At 40.7% G+C, this 16,306-nt stretch overlaps 1 protein-coding gene and 1 long non-coding RNA gene across 15 annotated transcripts in view; one reads left to right on the top strand and one right to left on the bottom strand.

Annotated features, from left to right (window-relative positions):
• The window catches only part of Ttbk2 (tau tubulin kinase 2), a 132,888-nt gene extending 118,444 nt beyond the window's left edge, over window positions 1-14,444 (top strand). For 8 of the 11 annotated variants that reach the window (XM_042276029.2, XM_076570461.1, XM_076570457.1 and 5 more), the window contains 2 exons: window positions 2,327-3,594; window positions 7,894-14,444. In XM_042276029.2, the coding sequence (XP_042131963.1) occupies window positions 2,327-3,594; window positions 7,894-8,356 (1,731 nt within the window). In that variant the 3' untranslated portion in view covers window positions 8,357-14,444. Of the gene's footprint in view, window positions 1-2,326; window positions 3,595-5,770; window positions 5,895-7,893 lie in introns of those variants that run through there. The other 3 variants (XM_042276035.2, XM_076570462.1, XM_076570463.1) reach the window with 1 other exon arrangement.
• On the bottom strand, window positions 322-16,223 carry LOC121828793 (uncharacterized). 4 transcript variants are annotated; one of them, XR_013050702.1, is made up of 4 exons: window positions 15,988-16,127; window positions 8,528-8,623; window positions 8,061-8,173; window positions 6,284-6,432 (listed from the first exon to the last, which is right to left on the bottom strand). It is a non-coding gene; the product is annotated as an uncharacterized LOC121828793 (long non-coding RNA). The 4 variants fall into 4 exon arrangements; XR_013050704.1 differs by lacking the exons at window positions 6,284-6,432; window positions 8,061-8,173 and adding an exon at window positions 322-459; XR_006071383.2 differs by lacking the exon at window positions 8,061-8,173 and having other exon boundaries at window positions 15,988-16,223.
• Between the last annotated feature and the right edge of the window lie 83 nt (window positions 16,224-16,306).

Here is a 16,306-nt window from a genome sequence, read left to right as displayed (position 1 = left end):
GAGCACGACCTTGTCCCGAGAGAAAAAAGTGATGCTTTCACAGGTTTGAATTACAGAAGTTCAAGGTATGAAAGATGCAAACAGCATCTTATGGGGAGGTTACTGTTTAGTCCATAGGCAGCGTGCTTTGAACTTCAAGGTCAAGGGAGGTATTGCAGCTACATTTGGAATTTGTTTTCTTTTTTCTTTTTTTTTCTTCCAGAGCTGAGGACCGAACCCCGGGCCTTATGCTTGCTAGGCAAGCACTCTACCACTGAGCTAAATCCCCAGCCCCTTGTTTTCTCTTCTTGATCCTGGGTTTTCTTTTTTCATCTCGTCAGTGTTTTTGCAGACTCAGTTCCCCAGATTTTGAGAGCACATGCTGTGTCAGTAACTGGCTGTGGTGTGCGTGACTTTTAAAACCTCGGTCCTGTCTTTGTTTTTCTTCATTTAGGAACTTGTATTAATAATGGAATTCAACTAAAATTGGGGAAACAAAAATAGCAGTGTTATCATAGAATTTGTAAAAATGAGTTTGGATATCTTACAAAATGTAAAAGGCTATGGGACTGTTACATGAGAATAGGTTATGTACAGTTGGTTGTAATTGCCTGAAATTCTGTCTGGCTGTTCATACACATTTTCCTTATATAAGATTGTTAATCACACATGCACACCCACACAGAGGTTATAAGATAATCAATAGGAGTTAATCTCAGATCTATAGGAGTTACTTCTGGCTTCCATCCCAGAAGGCCAGTGAAACATTGCTCTTGTAAACATTGTTTCATTCATTTTGGATTAGTATTGGAATTACACATACTAACGAGGTGGCTCTTCTTGGTTTATTGTGAATGTAGATGTTCATCTCCCTTGTTATTTAATATTTAATGTCATTTTACAACTACTTTTCTAACTATTGCCACACTTGGATCTTAAAAGTAACTTTAAAAAAGTGAAGTACTATGAATTTCAGATTTTAGTATCATTATAAAAATATAACAGAGGGCCAGAAGATGGCTTAGCAGATGAAAATACCACCAATCTTGATGAATGACCTGAGTTTAATTCCTAGGACCCACACAGTGGAAGGTTGTCCTCTGACCTTCACATTTGAGCTATGGCATACATACCTTAACACACATACATTTATAAATAAATAGATGTAATAAAGTTTAAAGTGCATACACACATGCATACAAAACGCACCCCCCAACACACACACACACACACACACACACACACACACGAGGACTGACAGACAAGATTGTCTAGTGAGTAAGGTGCTTGCTGCCAAGCCTGAAAACCTGAATTTGGTACCCAGGCCCACATAATAGGACAGAACTGACATCTGTGGATCTACTGACATCTATTCCTGTGGATGGTCCTCTGGTCTCCATGTATATTTTATGATGCAAGTGAACATGCATGCACACACACACAAGAAATAAATGTAATGAAAACATGTATTAGGAAGTTGCCATCTACCTCGGTATCTTAGAATAATTTAAAAAGATGTTTAACTATTTAGGAAGTAGGAGGTGACCTCCTGAAGGAGAACTTAGTGCCTTTCTTCAAGTTCACAATAGGTCTGGTATTACTGCAATTCTGAACCCTAATAGCTTGTCTTGGATTCACCTGAAGCATCCTCAGAACTCTCATCCCTTATTTTTATGTATTTTAACAAAATTTTATAGCATAAATCAAGCTGACCTGGAACTCAAATTCCTCAAGCCTCAGCCACCCAAATGCTGGGATTACAGATATATACCACCATGCCTGTCCTATTTGGGAGTTACTTCATGTATCAGTCAGGTCAGGTGATTTCTCTCTAGATTGGTCTGCAGGATTCACATGTCTGTAAGCCTAATTATGTTCCTGACACAAAGTGTTTTGTTTTGTTTTCCTAGGACTTAATAGTCTTCAATAAGTGATCTGAGTTTATCCGATTCCTCCAAAAAGGCCTTTTAAAAAAGATATTAAATTGTATTCACATAAAACTGACTTTAGTGTGTGGATAATAGAATTTAACTTATCATAGGACACCCATTTGCAGGGAGTCTGGGCCATGCCGTCTTTTGACATCAGTCTTCTGGGGCATAAGCATGTGAAAGGAGCAAGCACAAAGAACCTCTAGGGAATCATTTGTTCTGTGCAACTCCTTGAGGTCCACTGGGATGGCCTTCATCTTTGTTCACAATTGCTCATTTAGTATGAGTTGGGAAGACCTGGTAAACGTCTTTGTCACTCTTAGAAATTGAAATCTGAAGTATTGCATCTCAAACCATGCAGCTGATTGATACCCCACATAATTAGATGTTTTACATTTTTCTCCCCACTTCTCCAGATTACAATTCCTAGACCTTCTGCGGCATCAACACAGTCAACTTCAGGAAGCTTTCACTATGGTCCACAACCAGAGAAGAAAGATCTTCAGCCCTTGGAACCCACTGTGGAACTTTATTCTCCCAGAGAAAACTTCTCCTGCTTGGTTGCAACAGAGGGCGAACTTCCTAGTGGAGGAAGCAGAATGGATTTGGGACTTCAGGTAGATCACACTGGTCATGACCTGTTACCCAATATGAGAGACGGGGATACATCTCAAGACTTGGGACCAAAAGACTTTCCTGACCATAATAGATTAGTTATGAAAGAATTTGAAAATCTTCCTGGAGAAACAGAGGAAAAAGGCATTCTTCTGGGCTCAGATAATGAAGATGAGAAGTTAAGTAAAGGGCAGCATTGTGTTGAAATCTCTTTCCCAGGAGATTTAGTAACTGCAGAAAGAGATCAGTCAGCTACCACAGAACCTCTTGATATATCAAAGACACAGAATTTTAGTGTGGTGCCAAATCAGGACAGAAACCATGAGATACTGACGCTTTTGACAACTGGAACTTCAGAAATTTCTCAACAAGTCATTGACCCACCTGCTGAAGGGCAGACTGGCCAGGTGGCGGTACCCCAAACAAAGCTCTTTAAGGATGCAGACATGAAGAGTGAAGACTTGCCAGGACAGCAGGGAGACCTCTCTACTTTTTTGCACCAAGAGGGAAAGAGAGAGAAAGTTGTCCCTAGAAATGGAGAGCTATATCATTGTGTCTCAGAGAATGAGCATGGTCCTCCCACCCGGAAGGACATGCTTCGGTCATCCTTTGTAACCAGGCACAGCCGGATCCCTGTTTTAGCACAGGAAATAGATTCAACTTTTGAATCATCTTCTGCAGTCTCTGCAAAAGAAAAGCTTCTACAGAAGAAAGCCTATCAGCCAGAACTAGTCAAACTTCTGGTAGAAAAAAGGCAGTTCAAGTCTTTCCTGGGGGACCTCTCAAGTGCCTCTGATAAGCTGATAGAGGAGAAATTAGCTGCTGCTCCTGTTCCCTTTTCTGAGGAAGAAGTCTTCACTCCCTTTTCCAGACTGGCAGTAGATTCCCACCTGAGTAGATCAGCTGAAGATGGCTTTCTGACACCCATCATCTCCCAGTCTAGAAAGAGCAAGATTCCAAGGCCAGTTTCCTGGGTCAGCGCGGATCAAGTTAATAGCTCAGCTTCACCTCAGTTCTTGCCTCGGCCACCACCAGGAAAGCCACCAATCAGGCCTGGAGTAGAAGCCAGGTAATGATTCTTGTTTTCCTTATGTATAGAGTGTAATGGTGTTTTCAGGTCCGCTTTACTGTATGACATCAGTGGTAGCAGTTCTTTTGAGCATGTCTTCTTCTCCCTCCCACAAGCCTTAGGGCACAGTACATATTGACCCAGACTAATGCATTTTGTTTCTACTGTGTCAAAATAAAACTAACATAAAATTTACCATCTTACTCATTTTAAGTGTCCTTTTCAGTGGCACTAACTCTGTTAATTTTCCCATGCAACCATCACTTTTAGGGCTCTCTTCATCATATAAAACTGAAACCCAGCCCCAGCAACATTCATTGATTTTCTGTCTGGTTTTGGTCATTACAAACACTTGGGCTAAGTAGTAGCATCTCTAGTATTTATTCTGTTGTAGCGGACCTATTTTACTTAGCAGAAAGTCTTTAGGGTCATTCATGTTAGTGTCTTGCAGAATTTCCTTCCTTTTAAAGATGGTTGGGAGGGAAGGGACTTCTATCATTTGGGTGTTTTTTTTATAATGGCCTTACAACATTCTATTTATTTACATCTGTGTGTGATTCTGAGTGTGCCTTTGCAGATGCAGAGACCAAAAGACAGCTTGTGGGAAATAGTTCTCTCCTTCCACCTTATAGGTCTCAGCGATCCAACTCAGGCTGTCAGGTGGACAAGCATCTTTCCTGCTGAGCCATCTTGCTGGCCCTGCCTTAAATTAGCATTTTGTTCTTTGTTTATTGTGTCTGTCTTCTTTCCTACTGGTGTGTGTGTGGGGGGGTGTGTGCCCGTTTTCATGGTAATCGACATGGAGCCCACAGACTGTCCTGAAGTTCCAGCATTCTAATTGGGGGTTTAGCAGTGTCATACCAGGAGCACGCCACTGTACCCCTTTAAGTTTCCATCCCCATTCCTTGTCTTTGTTCACATCATAAGATTGCATCTTCATTTTATGTCCCCAAACAAGCTTATAATTGTTTAGTTTTGTTTTTGAGATTATAGAGCTCAAACTGTCCTTGAACTCCTGATCTTCCCACTGGGATTATAGATGTGCAACAGTCATGTTCAGCTTTAATAACTAGATGTTTTATAAATGTATTAGTTTCCTAAATCATTCAGAAAACAAAAAAATATAAATAGCTGTGAGAATAATAATGACTTTTGTAATTGACTTTGTTTGTAGTTACATATTTATCTTTATTCAGATCTTTATTTCCCTATATGGCTTCAAGTTACTGTCCAGTATCCTCTCATTTCAACCTGCACTCACTTCAGCTAGCATTGTGAAATGAGTGGTTATGTAGGTGGATATTGAACCCAGGGTCTCATGCATGCCAAGTACTATACTGCTAAGCCCTACCTCAGCTTTTACCTCACAGTATCTTCATTTCTCCATCATCTTTGAAGGATAGTTTCTCAACACAGGGTTCTTGATTGACAGTTCTCTAGAGCTTTAAAAATTTCAGTCCTCAGACCACTGCCTTTTGACCTCCAGAAGTTCTGATGAGAAAAGTCTTTGAGGACTCCTTGTAACATGACAAAGCTACTTATGTCTTGCTGCTCCCAAGACTCTTTTGACAATTTGATGATATGTGATTAGGTAGCTTTGGGGTCATCTTACTTACTGGATGTCATGTCTTGTTTCCAGCTCTTCTTCAGTTGCTCTCTTCTCTCTTCCTTCTACAACTCCTCTGGTACCTATATCACTCCACTTGCTAGTCGCTTCCTCTCTCTTCTTCAGACTCGGTATCAGTTTTCCTGTCTTACAGTTTTCTGCTTCTTCTCACTGTACAAATGTGCTTTTAAAAAACTGTGTGTGTGCATGCACCATTGTACTTGTGTGGCAGCTGGAGTCAACTTGAGGGAGTTGGTTCTTTTCTTCCACCTCAGGTCATCAAACCTGGAGGCAAAGCACCTTTCCCCTCTGAGGCATCTCTCTAGCCTGTCCTAGTCATTAATATTTAGTTCCCTAAAAAGAAAAAAGTAGAAAAGAGAAAAAAGTAGAGGAAGAGTGAGAAAATACCCGTTCTGTGTCTCTGAAAGTCACTTCAGTCACAGAAAACGGGGGCTTGCGGTAATGGACAGAGACACAAGCAGATGTAGTGGGCGGCCACTCTTACATATCATGAGAACAGAACGAAAAACTAAGCATAGTAAAATAAAGTTTAATGTCATTCTTTTTCAGACTTAAGCCAGCAGAATAAAAAGAATTATTTCAGCCAGTGGGACCATTATCTTTGAAGTTACCACCTTATGATTGAACTCCTAAAATTAAACTAAACAAAATAAAAATATACCTGTCTCTGAAATGTCCCATCCTATCACTTTGAATGATGTGGTATAAGCCATTTGTATCAGTAGGCAATTTCTTGCTAGTTGATTTGGTTAGTAAACACAAGGGTTAGGACCTTGCAGAGTTCTCAGCTCTAACAAGGAAATGTTTGTATTATTGCAGAACTTGCAGAATGAGGAAATTACACATTAATTTATTTACTCAGAAGAAATGTGAAATTTAGATGAATAGTACTAACTGGAGCAGAATGTAAATTAATTTGTTGCTTTTGTTATTGGGTCTTTTTTCTGTTCAGCATTGTATGCAGGTTACTATTTTTCATGAAAATATGATAAATGATGAATACTCCCAAGGCATCTGAGAAAATTACCTTCCCTAGTCTGAATTGATACAAGTCATACCAACTTGGTTTTACTGAGAATTTATTATTCAGAAATTTCAAACTCATACTGGTACCATGTACCACAATCATCAACCTATTGACAGTGTCATTTGTTGTCCTCAACAAGTATGTCGGCCTCATTCATAGCTGTCCTGGGATGATGCATAAAGCCCTGGGATGGGGACAAAAAGCAATTAGAACACAGAGTCTCCAAACAGATATATTTTTTTCCTAAAGATTTTATTTTTATTTTTAACTGGGGGGAGGGGGGCGGTAACACACAGGGGAGGGAAGCATTTGTGCACATGTGTGCAGGTGCCCTCAGAGGCCAGAAGAGACTGTAGCTGGAGTTATAGGTGGTCATGAGTTGCCAGTGTGGGTGCTGAGAACTAAACTCTGGTCCTTCGGAACCACGGTACTCTTATTAGCTGCTGAGCTGTATCTATAGCTGAGAGACTGTTTGTTTGTTTGTTTGTTTGTTTGTTTGACCTACTCTGATTCCTGCAAGTTGTGTGCAAACTGCTTTAGAAACTACTACACAGTTGACTGCCACAGGGCTGAAGGTGGGATGAGTAACTATTACCTTGATAAAATCTGAAATTGACCCAAGTTAACTGCAGTTTATGGTCCAAGTTTCCCTCGGTGTATTGCAAGCTTTTAATGCAATTCAGATTTCTAGAATAATTTCATTCAACAGACTCTTCACTGCAGTTATTTTCTAGGTGGGAGAGGTTCCTGGCATCAAAAAAATGTCCATAATACATATATTCTCTGCTTAAAAGCTTACATATTAGTCAGCTTATTGTTCCTATCGTCATTTACCAGAGCCAGGAGGCTAATTTAAGAGAAGGAGATTCTAAAGAAGTTCACTGGAGTTCTACTGGATTACTACTAGACATGGCAGGCAGCACTTGGGAAGCTCTGAAGCAAGAGAATGGCTAGTTGGCCTGGCTGGAGAAGAGAACCTTTGAAAGATTCAAGTCTCTACTTAGAATGAGTGTGTGTGTGTGTGTGTGTGTGTGTGTGTGTGTGTGTGTGTGTGTGTGTGTGTGTGTGTTGCACGATGGAGGAGTGTGCCACAGTGCATGTGTGGAGGTGGCAGACAACCGTGTGGAATTGGTTCTCTCTTTCCACCTTTATGTGGGTTCCAGGGATCAAACTCAGGTTACCAGGCTTTCATGGCAAGAGCCTTTACCCACCGAGCCATCCCCCAGGCCCCTATTGGGATTTTAAAAACACACAAACAACGTATGTTTGGTCAGAAATGATGGAAAGCTAAAAGATGATGATGAATACCTATAATCTTAATACCTGGGAAGCTGAGGCAGGAAAATGTCAAGCTTAGGCCAGCTTGGCCTGGGTTACATACTGACCAGTGTGGGCTACATAGGAAGACCTTGCCAACGGAAACAAACATTAATCAAAAGGAAAAGAGACATAGCAGATGTTAATCTGTCCCGTGTCACATACAGCATACATGTGAAAGAGAAACTCAGTATCCATTTAGTGTATTTTCTGGTTTTGACATACTTCATAAATATGACTTAGGATACTGTGATTTTTTTAGGCACACTTATAATGAATTTTGATGTCCTGTCTCCAAAAAAAATTAATTCTTCTCTATTTTTTTAAGGCTACGCAGGTATAAAGTTCTAGGGAGTAGTAACTCTGACTCAGACCTTTTCTCTCGCCTGGCCCAAATTCTTCAAAATGGATCTCAGAAACCCCGGAGTACTCCTCAGTCCAAGAGCCCAGGATCTCCTCACAATCCAAAAACACCACCCAAGAGTCCAGTTGTACCTCGCAGGAGTCCCAGTGCCTCTCCTCGAAGCTCATCCTTGCCCCGAACATCTAGTTCCTCACCGTCTAGGGCTGGACGGCCCCACCATGAGCAGAGGAGTTCGTCCCCGCATCTGGGGAGAAGCAAGTCACCCCCCAGCCACTCAGGATCGTCGTCATCCAGGAGGTCCTGCCAACAGGAGCATTGCAAACCCAGCAAGAATGGTCCCAAAGGATCTGGCAGCCTCCATCACCACTCAGCCAGCTCCAAAACTCCCCCAGGGAAGAATAAGCCAGCCAGTAAACTCAGCAGATAGGAAGCAATCGGGCTGCATCTCTGGGAAAGGTGTGAGATCTTCCTCCTAGACCTGATGCATGTGTGTCTCTGTACTGTCTGTTTCAAACAATCAGTGTTGATCTTCTCTTGAAAAAGAAAGTAACATGATCGGTTATTTATAAGAAGACATAAGTATATACTAAGGAATTACCTAGGGCAGGTAGGAAGTGGATCAGGAATCAAATGCTTCAGTTCATCAAAATCCAAGGAGAAGAAACTCATTAAATGAGCTCTTGCTTGTAGCTGCCTTCGAAACAGAAAGTTGAGGATAGGAAATAGAATGGGATTTTAAGTGATTTTTGCCTAATTTGTTAATCCTCTACTCAAAGAGTATAGCAAAAGTGTTTGATATTTTTATTTACAACTTCTTAACCTTGGAGAGTCATTGTGCAGACATTCAAATATATAAGAAGCCTGTTGCCAGGAAACTAGTACTTGGGTATATTTGGTTTGTGTGCTTATTTAATGAATCCACACCTTTCTTTCCACTCATTCTGAGTATCTTTCCTTGGTTTGACAACTTTTAAAATTACTATTTCTTACCTCTTATTTTAACAATGCACCTTAGTAAGGGTTTCAGTAGCACACACTGACACTTTAAAATCCACTAGCCCTTATTTAGTCAAACCTTGTTAGTTTCTTTTGAGCCACAGTTTTTAAACTCATATATTTTTAATCTCAAAAAGGAAATAAATGTCCAGCTAGAGCTGTTTGGAGCAGGTGTGTTTGGAGAGTGACAGAGAGTGGGACAGTCTTTAAAGGTAGAAGCACACCTCGTCTCGTCCCTGACTCCATTTCGTCTGTGGAGGAGACTGAGCAGAGGAGACAGCTTCCTTTATGTCCTCCCTGTGCTCTCTAGTGTCAGCCTTCAAGATGGTGCTGGGGAAGCACACGACTTTGGAATGTGGCTTATGCTTTCACAGATTTAGAAAGAAATTAAGTATGCTATCGAGGCTTATAACCTTCAGAATTTGTATTTTATACATTTAGCCATATACATTTAGCCAATAAGGAATGAATATCTGGGGGAATAAATTTAGGCTAAATAGTTTTCTTTCAGTGTTTTTATCATTTGGTTCTTGTGTGGTTTATGCCTCGGCTTCTTAGCCTGATCTCCACATAATCTCAGTTTATAAAGTTGTAAGGATGATCACATTTGTTCTGTTCTCACTCTCTTTCTAGTGAAAATCAGGCAAATTAAAGAATGCCAGACATTTTAAATGGGCTCTTTGACGCCCTGTGAGTGTTTAGTATGATAAAACCTTACTGAGGTCAGGGAAACTGATCTGCCTGCTGTTGAAATCTGCCCTCTAACAGACATCTCCTTTCTCTTTGACCTGTGTTGCTGCCAAACCTAAAACAGTTGAATTTGAGGTCGGGTGGGTGGAGAAGGAAATGTATTTCTTCACTAAGCGAGCATATTCCAGGGCTGCACCCCAGCTGCCCTGACGCTGCACTGTTTCCTATGTGAGCATTCTCAAAATCGGGACGCTACACTGAGACATAGGTCTCCCATGAGAAATGGAGCATAGTGTGGAATCCATTTCTTTCCAGGTTCAAGCATTTCAGAGCAGTGCAGCAGAAAAGGCACACCTACTGTTTGTCCATTAGAGATGCGGTACTAGAAACTGACCCTGTGTATTATATTGTAGAACAGCTGCTGCAATTTAACTTGCATGTCTTTCATGGTAAATGATATCAATATTTATAAATATAGAGGCATATGCTTATATAAATCCATTCTTTCTCATTCTGCATTTGTAATTTCAAGATCCTAGAGGATGAAATTCCTTTTCTAGTGTGTGCCTCGTGTACACTTGGGCATTGCCTATCTTCATTTTCTGAAAATATGTTCTGGGCATGTGACACCTAAGATTCTTCTTGCCTTCCAGGTGCATAGTGCAACAGTTGGCAGTCATTAGCAAGCCAAGGTATAAGATACTTAATTTTCATTTAAAAAGTATTTTAATAGGAGAATTTTTAAACAGGATATGCTTGTAATACAGGCTCAAAGATTACTCATGTTAGCCCCATAGTTCTGTCGTTATGGTTAGAGTACATCGATGGGCATTATAATTATGGATCTGGCACCAGTTGATTTTTAAAACATTTCCTGAAAGTTGCCTATTTCATGTCACTTTTGAATGGCAGTGAGGATGTAGGATAATTAAGAAATTATCTTTCTTCTGTTACATAAGCTAAATGATGCTAAAAGTAGCCAGCTTTAATATTGACCTCTCTCCTCAGAAATGTGCTAATAGTAACCACTGGGAAAGCTAATACAGCCCAGCCTTTCCCTTTCTGAATTTCTCTGCTAACAGTCAAACCCAAGGTAATGGCAGCATGACACAGGATGTCTTCTGTTTTGGTTTCTTTGTTTTCTCCAACCTTTTCATGTGTTGCCTCCTTTTCTACATGTCATTAACAATCTCATCAAAATCCAGAGACAAATGGCCTCATTACATGAAAATGTTTTATTATGCATGTAGGGACAAGAGCCAACCAAAGATGTTTTTGCTCTGAAGAAAAGGAAATGGACTAATTATATTTTATGTATCACTAGGTCCATTTATTAAGTGCTGTCTTGATATAGAGATTAAAAAGCTGAACCAGGTGGTAGTGGTGCACGCCTTTAATCCCAGCACTTGGGGAGGCAGAGGCATGTGGATCTCTGAGTTCGATTCCAGCCTGGTCTACAGAGTGAGCTCCAGGACAGCCAGGGCTACACAAGAAACCCTGTCTCCAACAACCCCCGCTCCCAAGAGAGATTAAAAAGCATAGTTTGTGCTTTTAGATGTTACATTTCTTTCAGGTTAAAAATAGAAGTTGGCAACCTTAAGTAACACTTTTGGATCAGGAATATGATCCAGAGAATCAAGCTTTTGTTTTGGTTTGACTTTTTCAGTTCCTTAATTTTATGGTTTTTATTGATGGCATATTTCAGATTTTAGCCACAGATCATCCAAATAAATATGAACAGTTTGGCTATTTTACTTAAGGTGAGGAACATATGGCCTAAGCTATAACAAAAGCAGTATGAAACTGAAGTTATCTTTTGGAAAACAAGTACCTCCTGGCTTCCATCTGCACAGGCTACTGACTCATGCCCGCCTTTGCCTTGTTTAGTCCCTGGGATTATTTCAGTGGAGCAAAAAATGGACATAGCAATAGCTTTAGGTAATGTTGCTCCCAAATTATACTACTGACCTTCAGACTTTGTGAATTGCTTGAAATATTAAAATCATACCTAGTAATCTTGCATAGACTCAAGATATTTGACTTTAATGGATAGTGAACAGAGGAGGAAATTGGATTATATCCAATTCAACATTAAGATTTAGAGTCGTAAGTCCCCTTCCAATGACGCTGTCAGCAGCCATGCACTTATCTCCAACCCTGGTACATAAGCTGGCCTTGCAGACAGGAGCACAGCTACCTTTAGTTTTTTTAGTTGCATGCTTTGCAATGAATGCTTTTGGTAAAAGTTGTCTAACAAGTTCATCAAGGCCTTAAAAAAAGTAGCAAAGTGGTCAGAGGCCCCCTGTCATCATTATCCACTTGACATTATTTGCTCTAGCATACTAAACCATTGTGTGCTGATTTGCTGTTCTTCATGTGCAGTACCTCTGTCTGTTTCATTCCTGGCCACTGGGAGAACTTGAGGGGCTTCAGCAGGCACCAGAGATTTCCTCCCAGCCACAGATTCCCAGGCTACTGTTTCTATGAGTGCATCCATTGTACAAAGAAAAAGGTATACATTGCTGCATGTTTTATAAACCTAGACCAGATAGCTAAGTCATAAGATTTTCTACACCCAATAACCTTGATGACAACAGGTGCCTTTCTTCAAGGGCAGAAAATTTTACATTTCTAATCTAACATTAGGAATTGGTAACAGGATCCACAATTTAGTGGCTTAAGGAAAAATGCATCTTGAAAATGCTGTCTTAAAATATATTTGTAGATAATCTAGATTTAGCCTTGGAGATCAAAGTTTTTCATATTTAAAAAACTTGTTAGCTAGGTGTGGTGGCTCATGTTTCTAACCCAGTACTTGAGGGAATGAGGTGCGAAGATGGAAGAGAATCTGAAGCCAACCTCAGCTTCATAGTGACTTCAAGCCCCCCTGGGCTATAGTGTGAGAACCTCTCAAAAAAACAAAACAGAAACTCTGTTCTTTTTCATATGATTTTTTAAGTTTTCATAAATATATGTATATATTGTATGTTGAGTATACTCCCTCTCATTCTTTCGTATCTGTCAATATGGCACATCTTAAAATTATTTCTTCTTTCATATTTATGCAAGGACTAAGTTGTTTACATTCGCTTTTTAAAAATGTGCCTATTTCTGGTTTTGTGTTAGAATACTGTTTCTGGGGAGAGGTCATTTAGCACCTCTTTCACTGAGGTAATAGGGCAGTTGCAACCAACTGTACGGTTTAACTTTCTTGAATTTGGTTCTATAGGCAATGTGTTTGCAGAATAGCTCTTTAGGATTTAATCCAAATGCATCATAGGATTACAGCATGTAACTACTCTGGTAGTCCTTATATGCCAACATATACCCAAGTTCAGAAGCCACTGTGGTCCTTAAAGACCTTAACTTCTTATGGAAGGAAACTTGGGCAGTTCCACAACTTGGACAGCATGGGAGTTGTGATGCTTGGTAAGCACCAAGTGGTTATTAATGCACCCCACTTCCTGTCTCACCAAAACTTTACAAAACTCTAGTGTGTACTGTGAGAATGCGTAAGAAAAGTGGAAACTCCTCATATTATTGCGTATTTGCCATATTTTGGCCATTTCTCCAGAAATTTAACACAATCTCGGGGGCCTTCAGAGTCTTGTTACCCAACACTGCTTGCCAGAACTGCAGGAAGAGGATAATCCCTATAGTTCCTAGGTAACTAATCCCAAGTATGGGACAAGAACCCCTATGCACTTAGAGGGGATCTGGCTTTCAGTTGAGTTCTTCTTGTCAGAGGATTTGCATCACAATCTCAAGATGCTAAATGGCCAGGATTTACTCATTAACGACTTCAGTAGTTTGCTCTCCCACACTAGGACTAATAACCAGGCTGGCCAAGGCATGTTCAAGGTAATGGGATTATTTTCCTCTCCTTCACTCAGTCCTTGGTTTTAAGGAAACCTGTAGCAGAAGTAAAGTGGCATTCCTTCCATTGCCCTTACAATGTAACAAGTTTCTGCCTTCTCTCATGGGGGTGATAGTATCGACACTATAGACAGGTGGCTGACCACTCCTCCTGGTACCTTCAACCAGACTTTAGACCAACAACAGGATGAGGCAGATCTAACAGTGGATAGATTTCTCTATAATTTAAAATTATTTTGTATTGTACACACAATTGTTTGTTCAACTAAAGACGTTAGTAAACCAAGTTTTTATGTAAACTATCCTTGCCATATGATACTTTTTAAAACGCCTATAAAACATGATTTAAATCTCAAAAACTCACTTGTATAACAAGCAAACTATGCCAGGTATTTCTTGCTCATCTACAGCAGTAAACAAGGCTACAGAGTTTAGCTGTGATTTATTTTAGGGAGTTTGATGAGAAGAAAGCTTTGAGACAAAAACCACTTTTTTTTTTTTTTTTTTTTTGGTTTGGTTTTTCAAGATAAGGTTTCTTTGTGTAGCCCTGGCTGTCCTGAAACTAGCTTTGTAGACCAGGCTAGCCTTGAACTCAGAGATCCGCCTGCCTCTGCTGCTTGGAATGCTGGGATTAAAGGTGTGCACTACCACCACTACCAATCCTAGCTAAAATAGTTTCATTGAACTATTAATCAATTAGTGTAATTAGTTCTCTAAGTTAAAGACTTCAGAAATTAAAATATAGAAAATAAAGGAACTACATCTTTTAGGACAAAGGAAATGTAGCACAGGGCCACTCAGGACTTGGAAATTGGATTGGATTGCCTAGACTTGGTGGTCTGTGTCTGTAATCCCAGCATTTAGGAGGTGAAGGCAAGAACAGGAGTTGAAGGTCTTAATGTGCTACATAATGAGTTTGAAGCCAGCTTGGGCTCCATGAGACCCTGTCTCCCCCCCCCCCAAAAAAAAAAAAAGCAAAAAACTTAGATGAGATTGGATTGGATGGGTTGAGTACAAAGAACAGATCTGATGATCCAGGGTTGAGCCACCTGCTGTTCCCTGAATTAGAGTTCTCATTTCCCTTTTGACACCTTTCTTAAAATAGCACCTATTTCACCAGACCATTTATTTACAAACTCCAAGCAAAGGAGGCATGTCTGCTTTTGTGTTAGGTATAAATGTTGTAAGTTTATTAGCTATTATTGGCAAATGTCGTCAGATTTAGTTACAACCTGAATTCTCGTATTGAACAAGACAAATGAGTTAGATTGCTTTATTCAGTCTTACTGTCCTCCTCTTAATGAGAAATTGCTCTTTGAAGTTCTTTTAAATGTATTGCACTGCATCCCTTTCCCTCCACATAGCTTCCCTTGATGTGTTTTTGCTCAGGCAACCAAGGGCAGAGTATTGAAAGAAAAACATGGAGTGCTTTTGTATAGGCCATCTGTACATAAAAGTGTAATTATTTATTTAATTTTCCCATTTGTACCATATTAAAGCTTTGTACAGTGTTTTAAGTTCTGTTTTAAAATTATTTTGTATTTTATTTTTATAATCTAGTAAATAAAACATTCAGTACGCATGCAAACGTTAGTGCTGTTTGTGTGATGGTTTGGATTTCAGAAAGTGGAAACTATTTCCTAATCTGTTGGAGTGTTGTAGATTCAGTATACCAGAAGTGCCTAATAAATGACCAAGAAAAGGACATTTGGGGCCAACTGAATAGAAGCTATGTGAAAACCCAGGGCTCAGGGATATGAGGATGTGTGTGTGTGTGTGTGTGTGTGTGTGTGTGTGTGTGTGTGTGTGTGTGTGTGTTCAAACTGGCTTTGAAATTGAGGTTCTCCTGCCTCTGTCTGCCAAATGCTGGGGTTGCAGGCATCCACTAAACCCAGCACAAAAGCCTTAAAAGCTCCCTTTCCTTTTTCCTAGCAAAAAACCCCAGGTACCACTAGAGGGATTCCTGTTCTCTACTGTTTGCCACCAAGTGGTCTTCCTCTGAAGGAGAGGAACACCGGGCAATTCACGGCTGCTTTGCCTTTCTTTTTCTCAACTAGATCCCTATTTTGATTTTTTTTTTAAACCAAGGAGCAACATCTGAAAATCTCCCATATTTTTCAAAATAAGGGACAGGAGATGTAGCCCAAGGGTTAACCAGCAAGTGGGGGATGGAAGTGAACACCTGCAGAAACGCCTTCCTCTTGCAGAAGCCAATAGTTAATATGCTTGACGTCTCAAATACAAGAAGTTGAAATAGTCGCCTGGTGTAAACAATTGGATACAATGTGTAGAGGAGTAAGTACAAGTGTGACGGACAATTCTGTGTCTAGGGTGTCCTGCGGACCTGTAAGGGTTGTGATGGCATGTTTTTATAAAATGCCTCTCAGCGGGAACTATGTACTAAACTGTCAGTTGATGGAAGCCGCTGGAAGGCTTGGACAATGGTGGAAAGTGAGCCTTTGGTGGGGGAGGGAAAGGTCCAAATAGGTTACTCACGTAGCTTTTTTTGGTTGGGGAGGGAGCGGATCAAAAAGCTCGACTGTCGGTGGTCGGAGGCTGTGCTTGTGGCAGCTGTGTGGTCGGACAGGCTGGTGGCTTAGAGGTGTTCGCTCTTCCTGCCTGGCCTCTCTTTCCGACGCCGGTCTCTGCGTCTGTCTCCTAGCAGTCCCGTCCTAGCTCACAATGCTCCTGGGCCCGGGCAGGGCCTCCAGGCGCTCCCGAGCGCAGGCCTGCGACGGCAGGGCTGGCAGGCGAGCGCGCAGAGCGCCGAGAAGCTTCCCCGGCGGCCAGAGCCAGGCCCCGCCCCACAAGGCCC

Source organism: Peromyscus maniculatus, chromosome 4 (genome assembly GCF_049852395.1).
Source record: "Peromyscus maniculatus bairdii isolate BWxNUB_F1_BW_parent chromosome 4, HU_Pman_BW_mat_3.1, whole genome shotgun sequence".
NCBI lineage: Eukaryota > Metazoa > Chordata > Mammalia > Rodentia > Cricetidae > Peromyscus > Peromyscus maniculatus.
The sequence above is the reverse complement of the archived record's forward strand: the minus strand, read 5'-3'. Positions and strand labels throughout refer to the sequence as shown.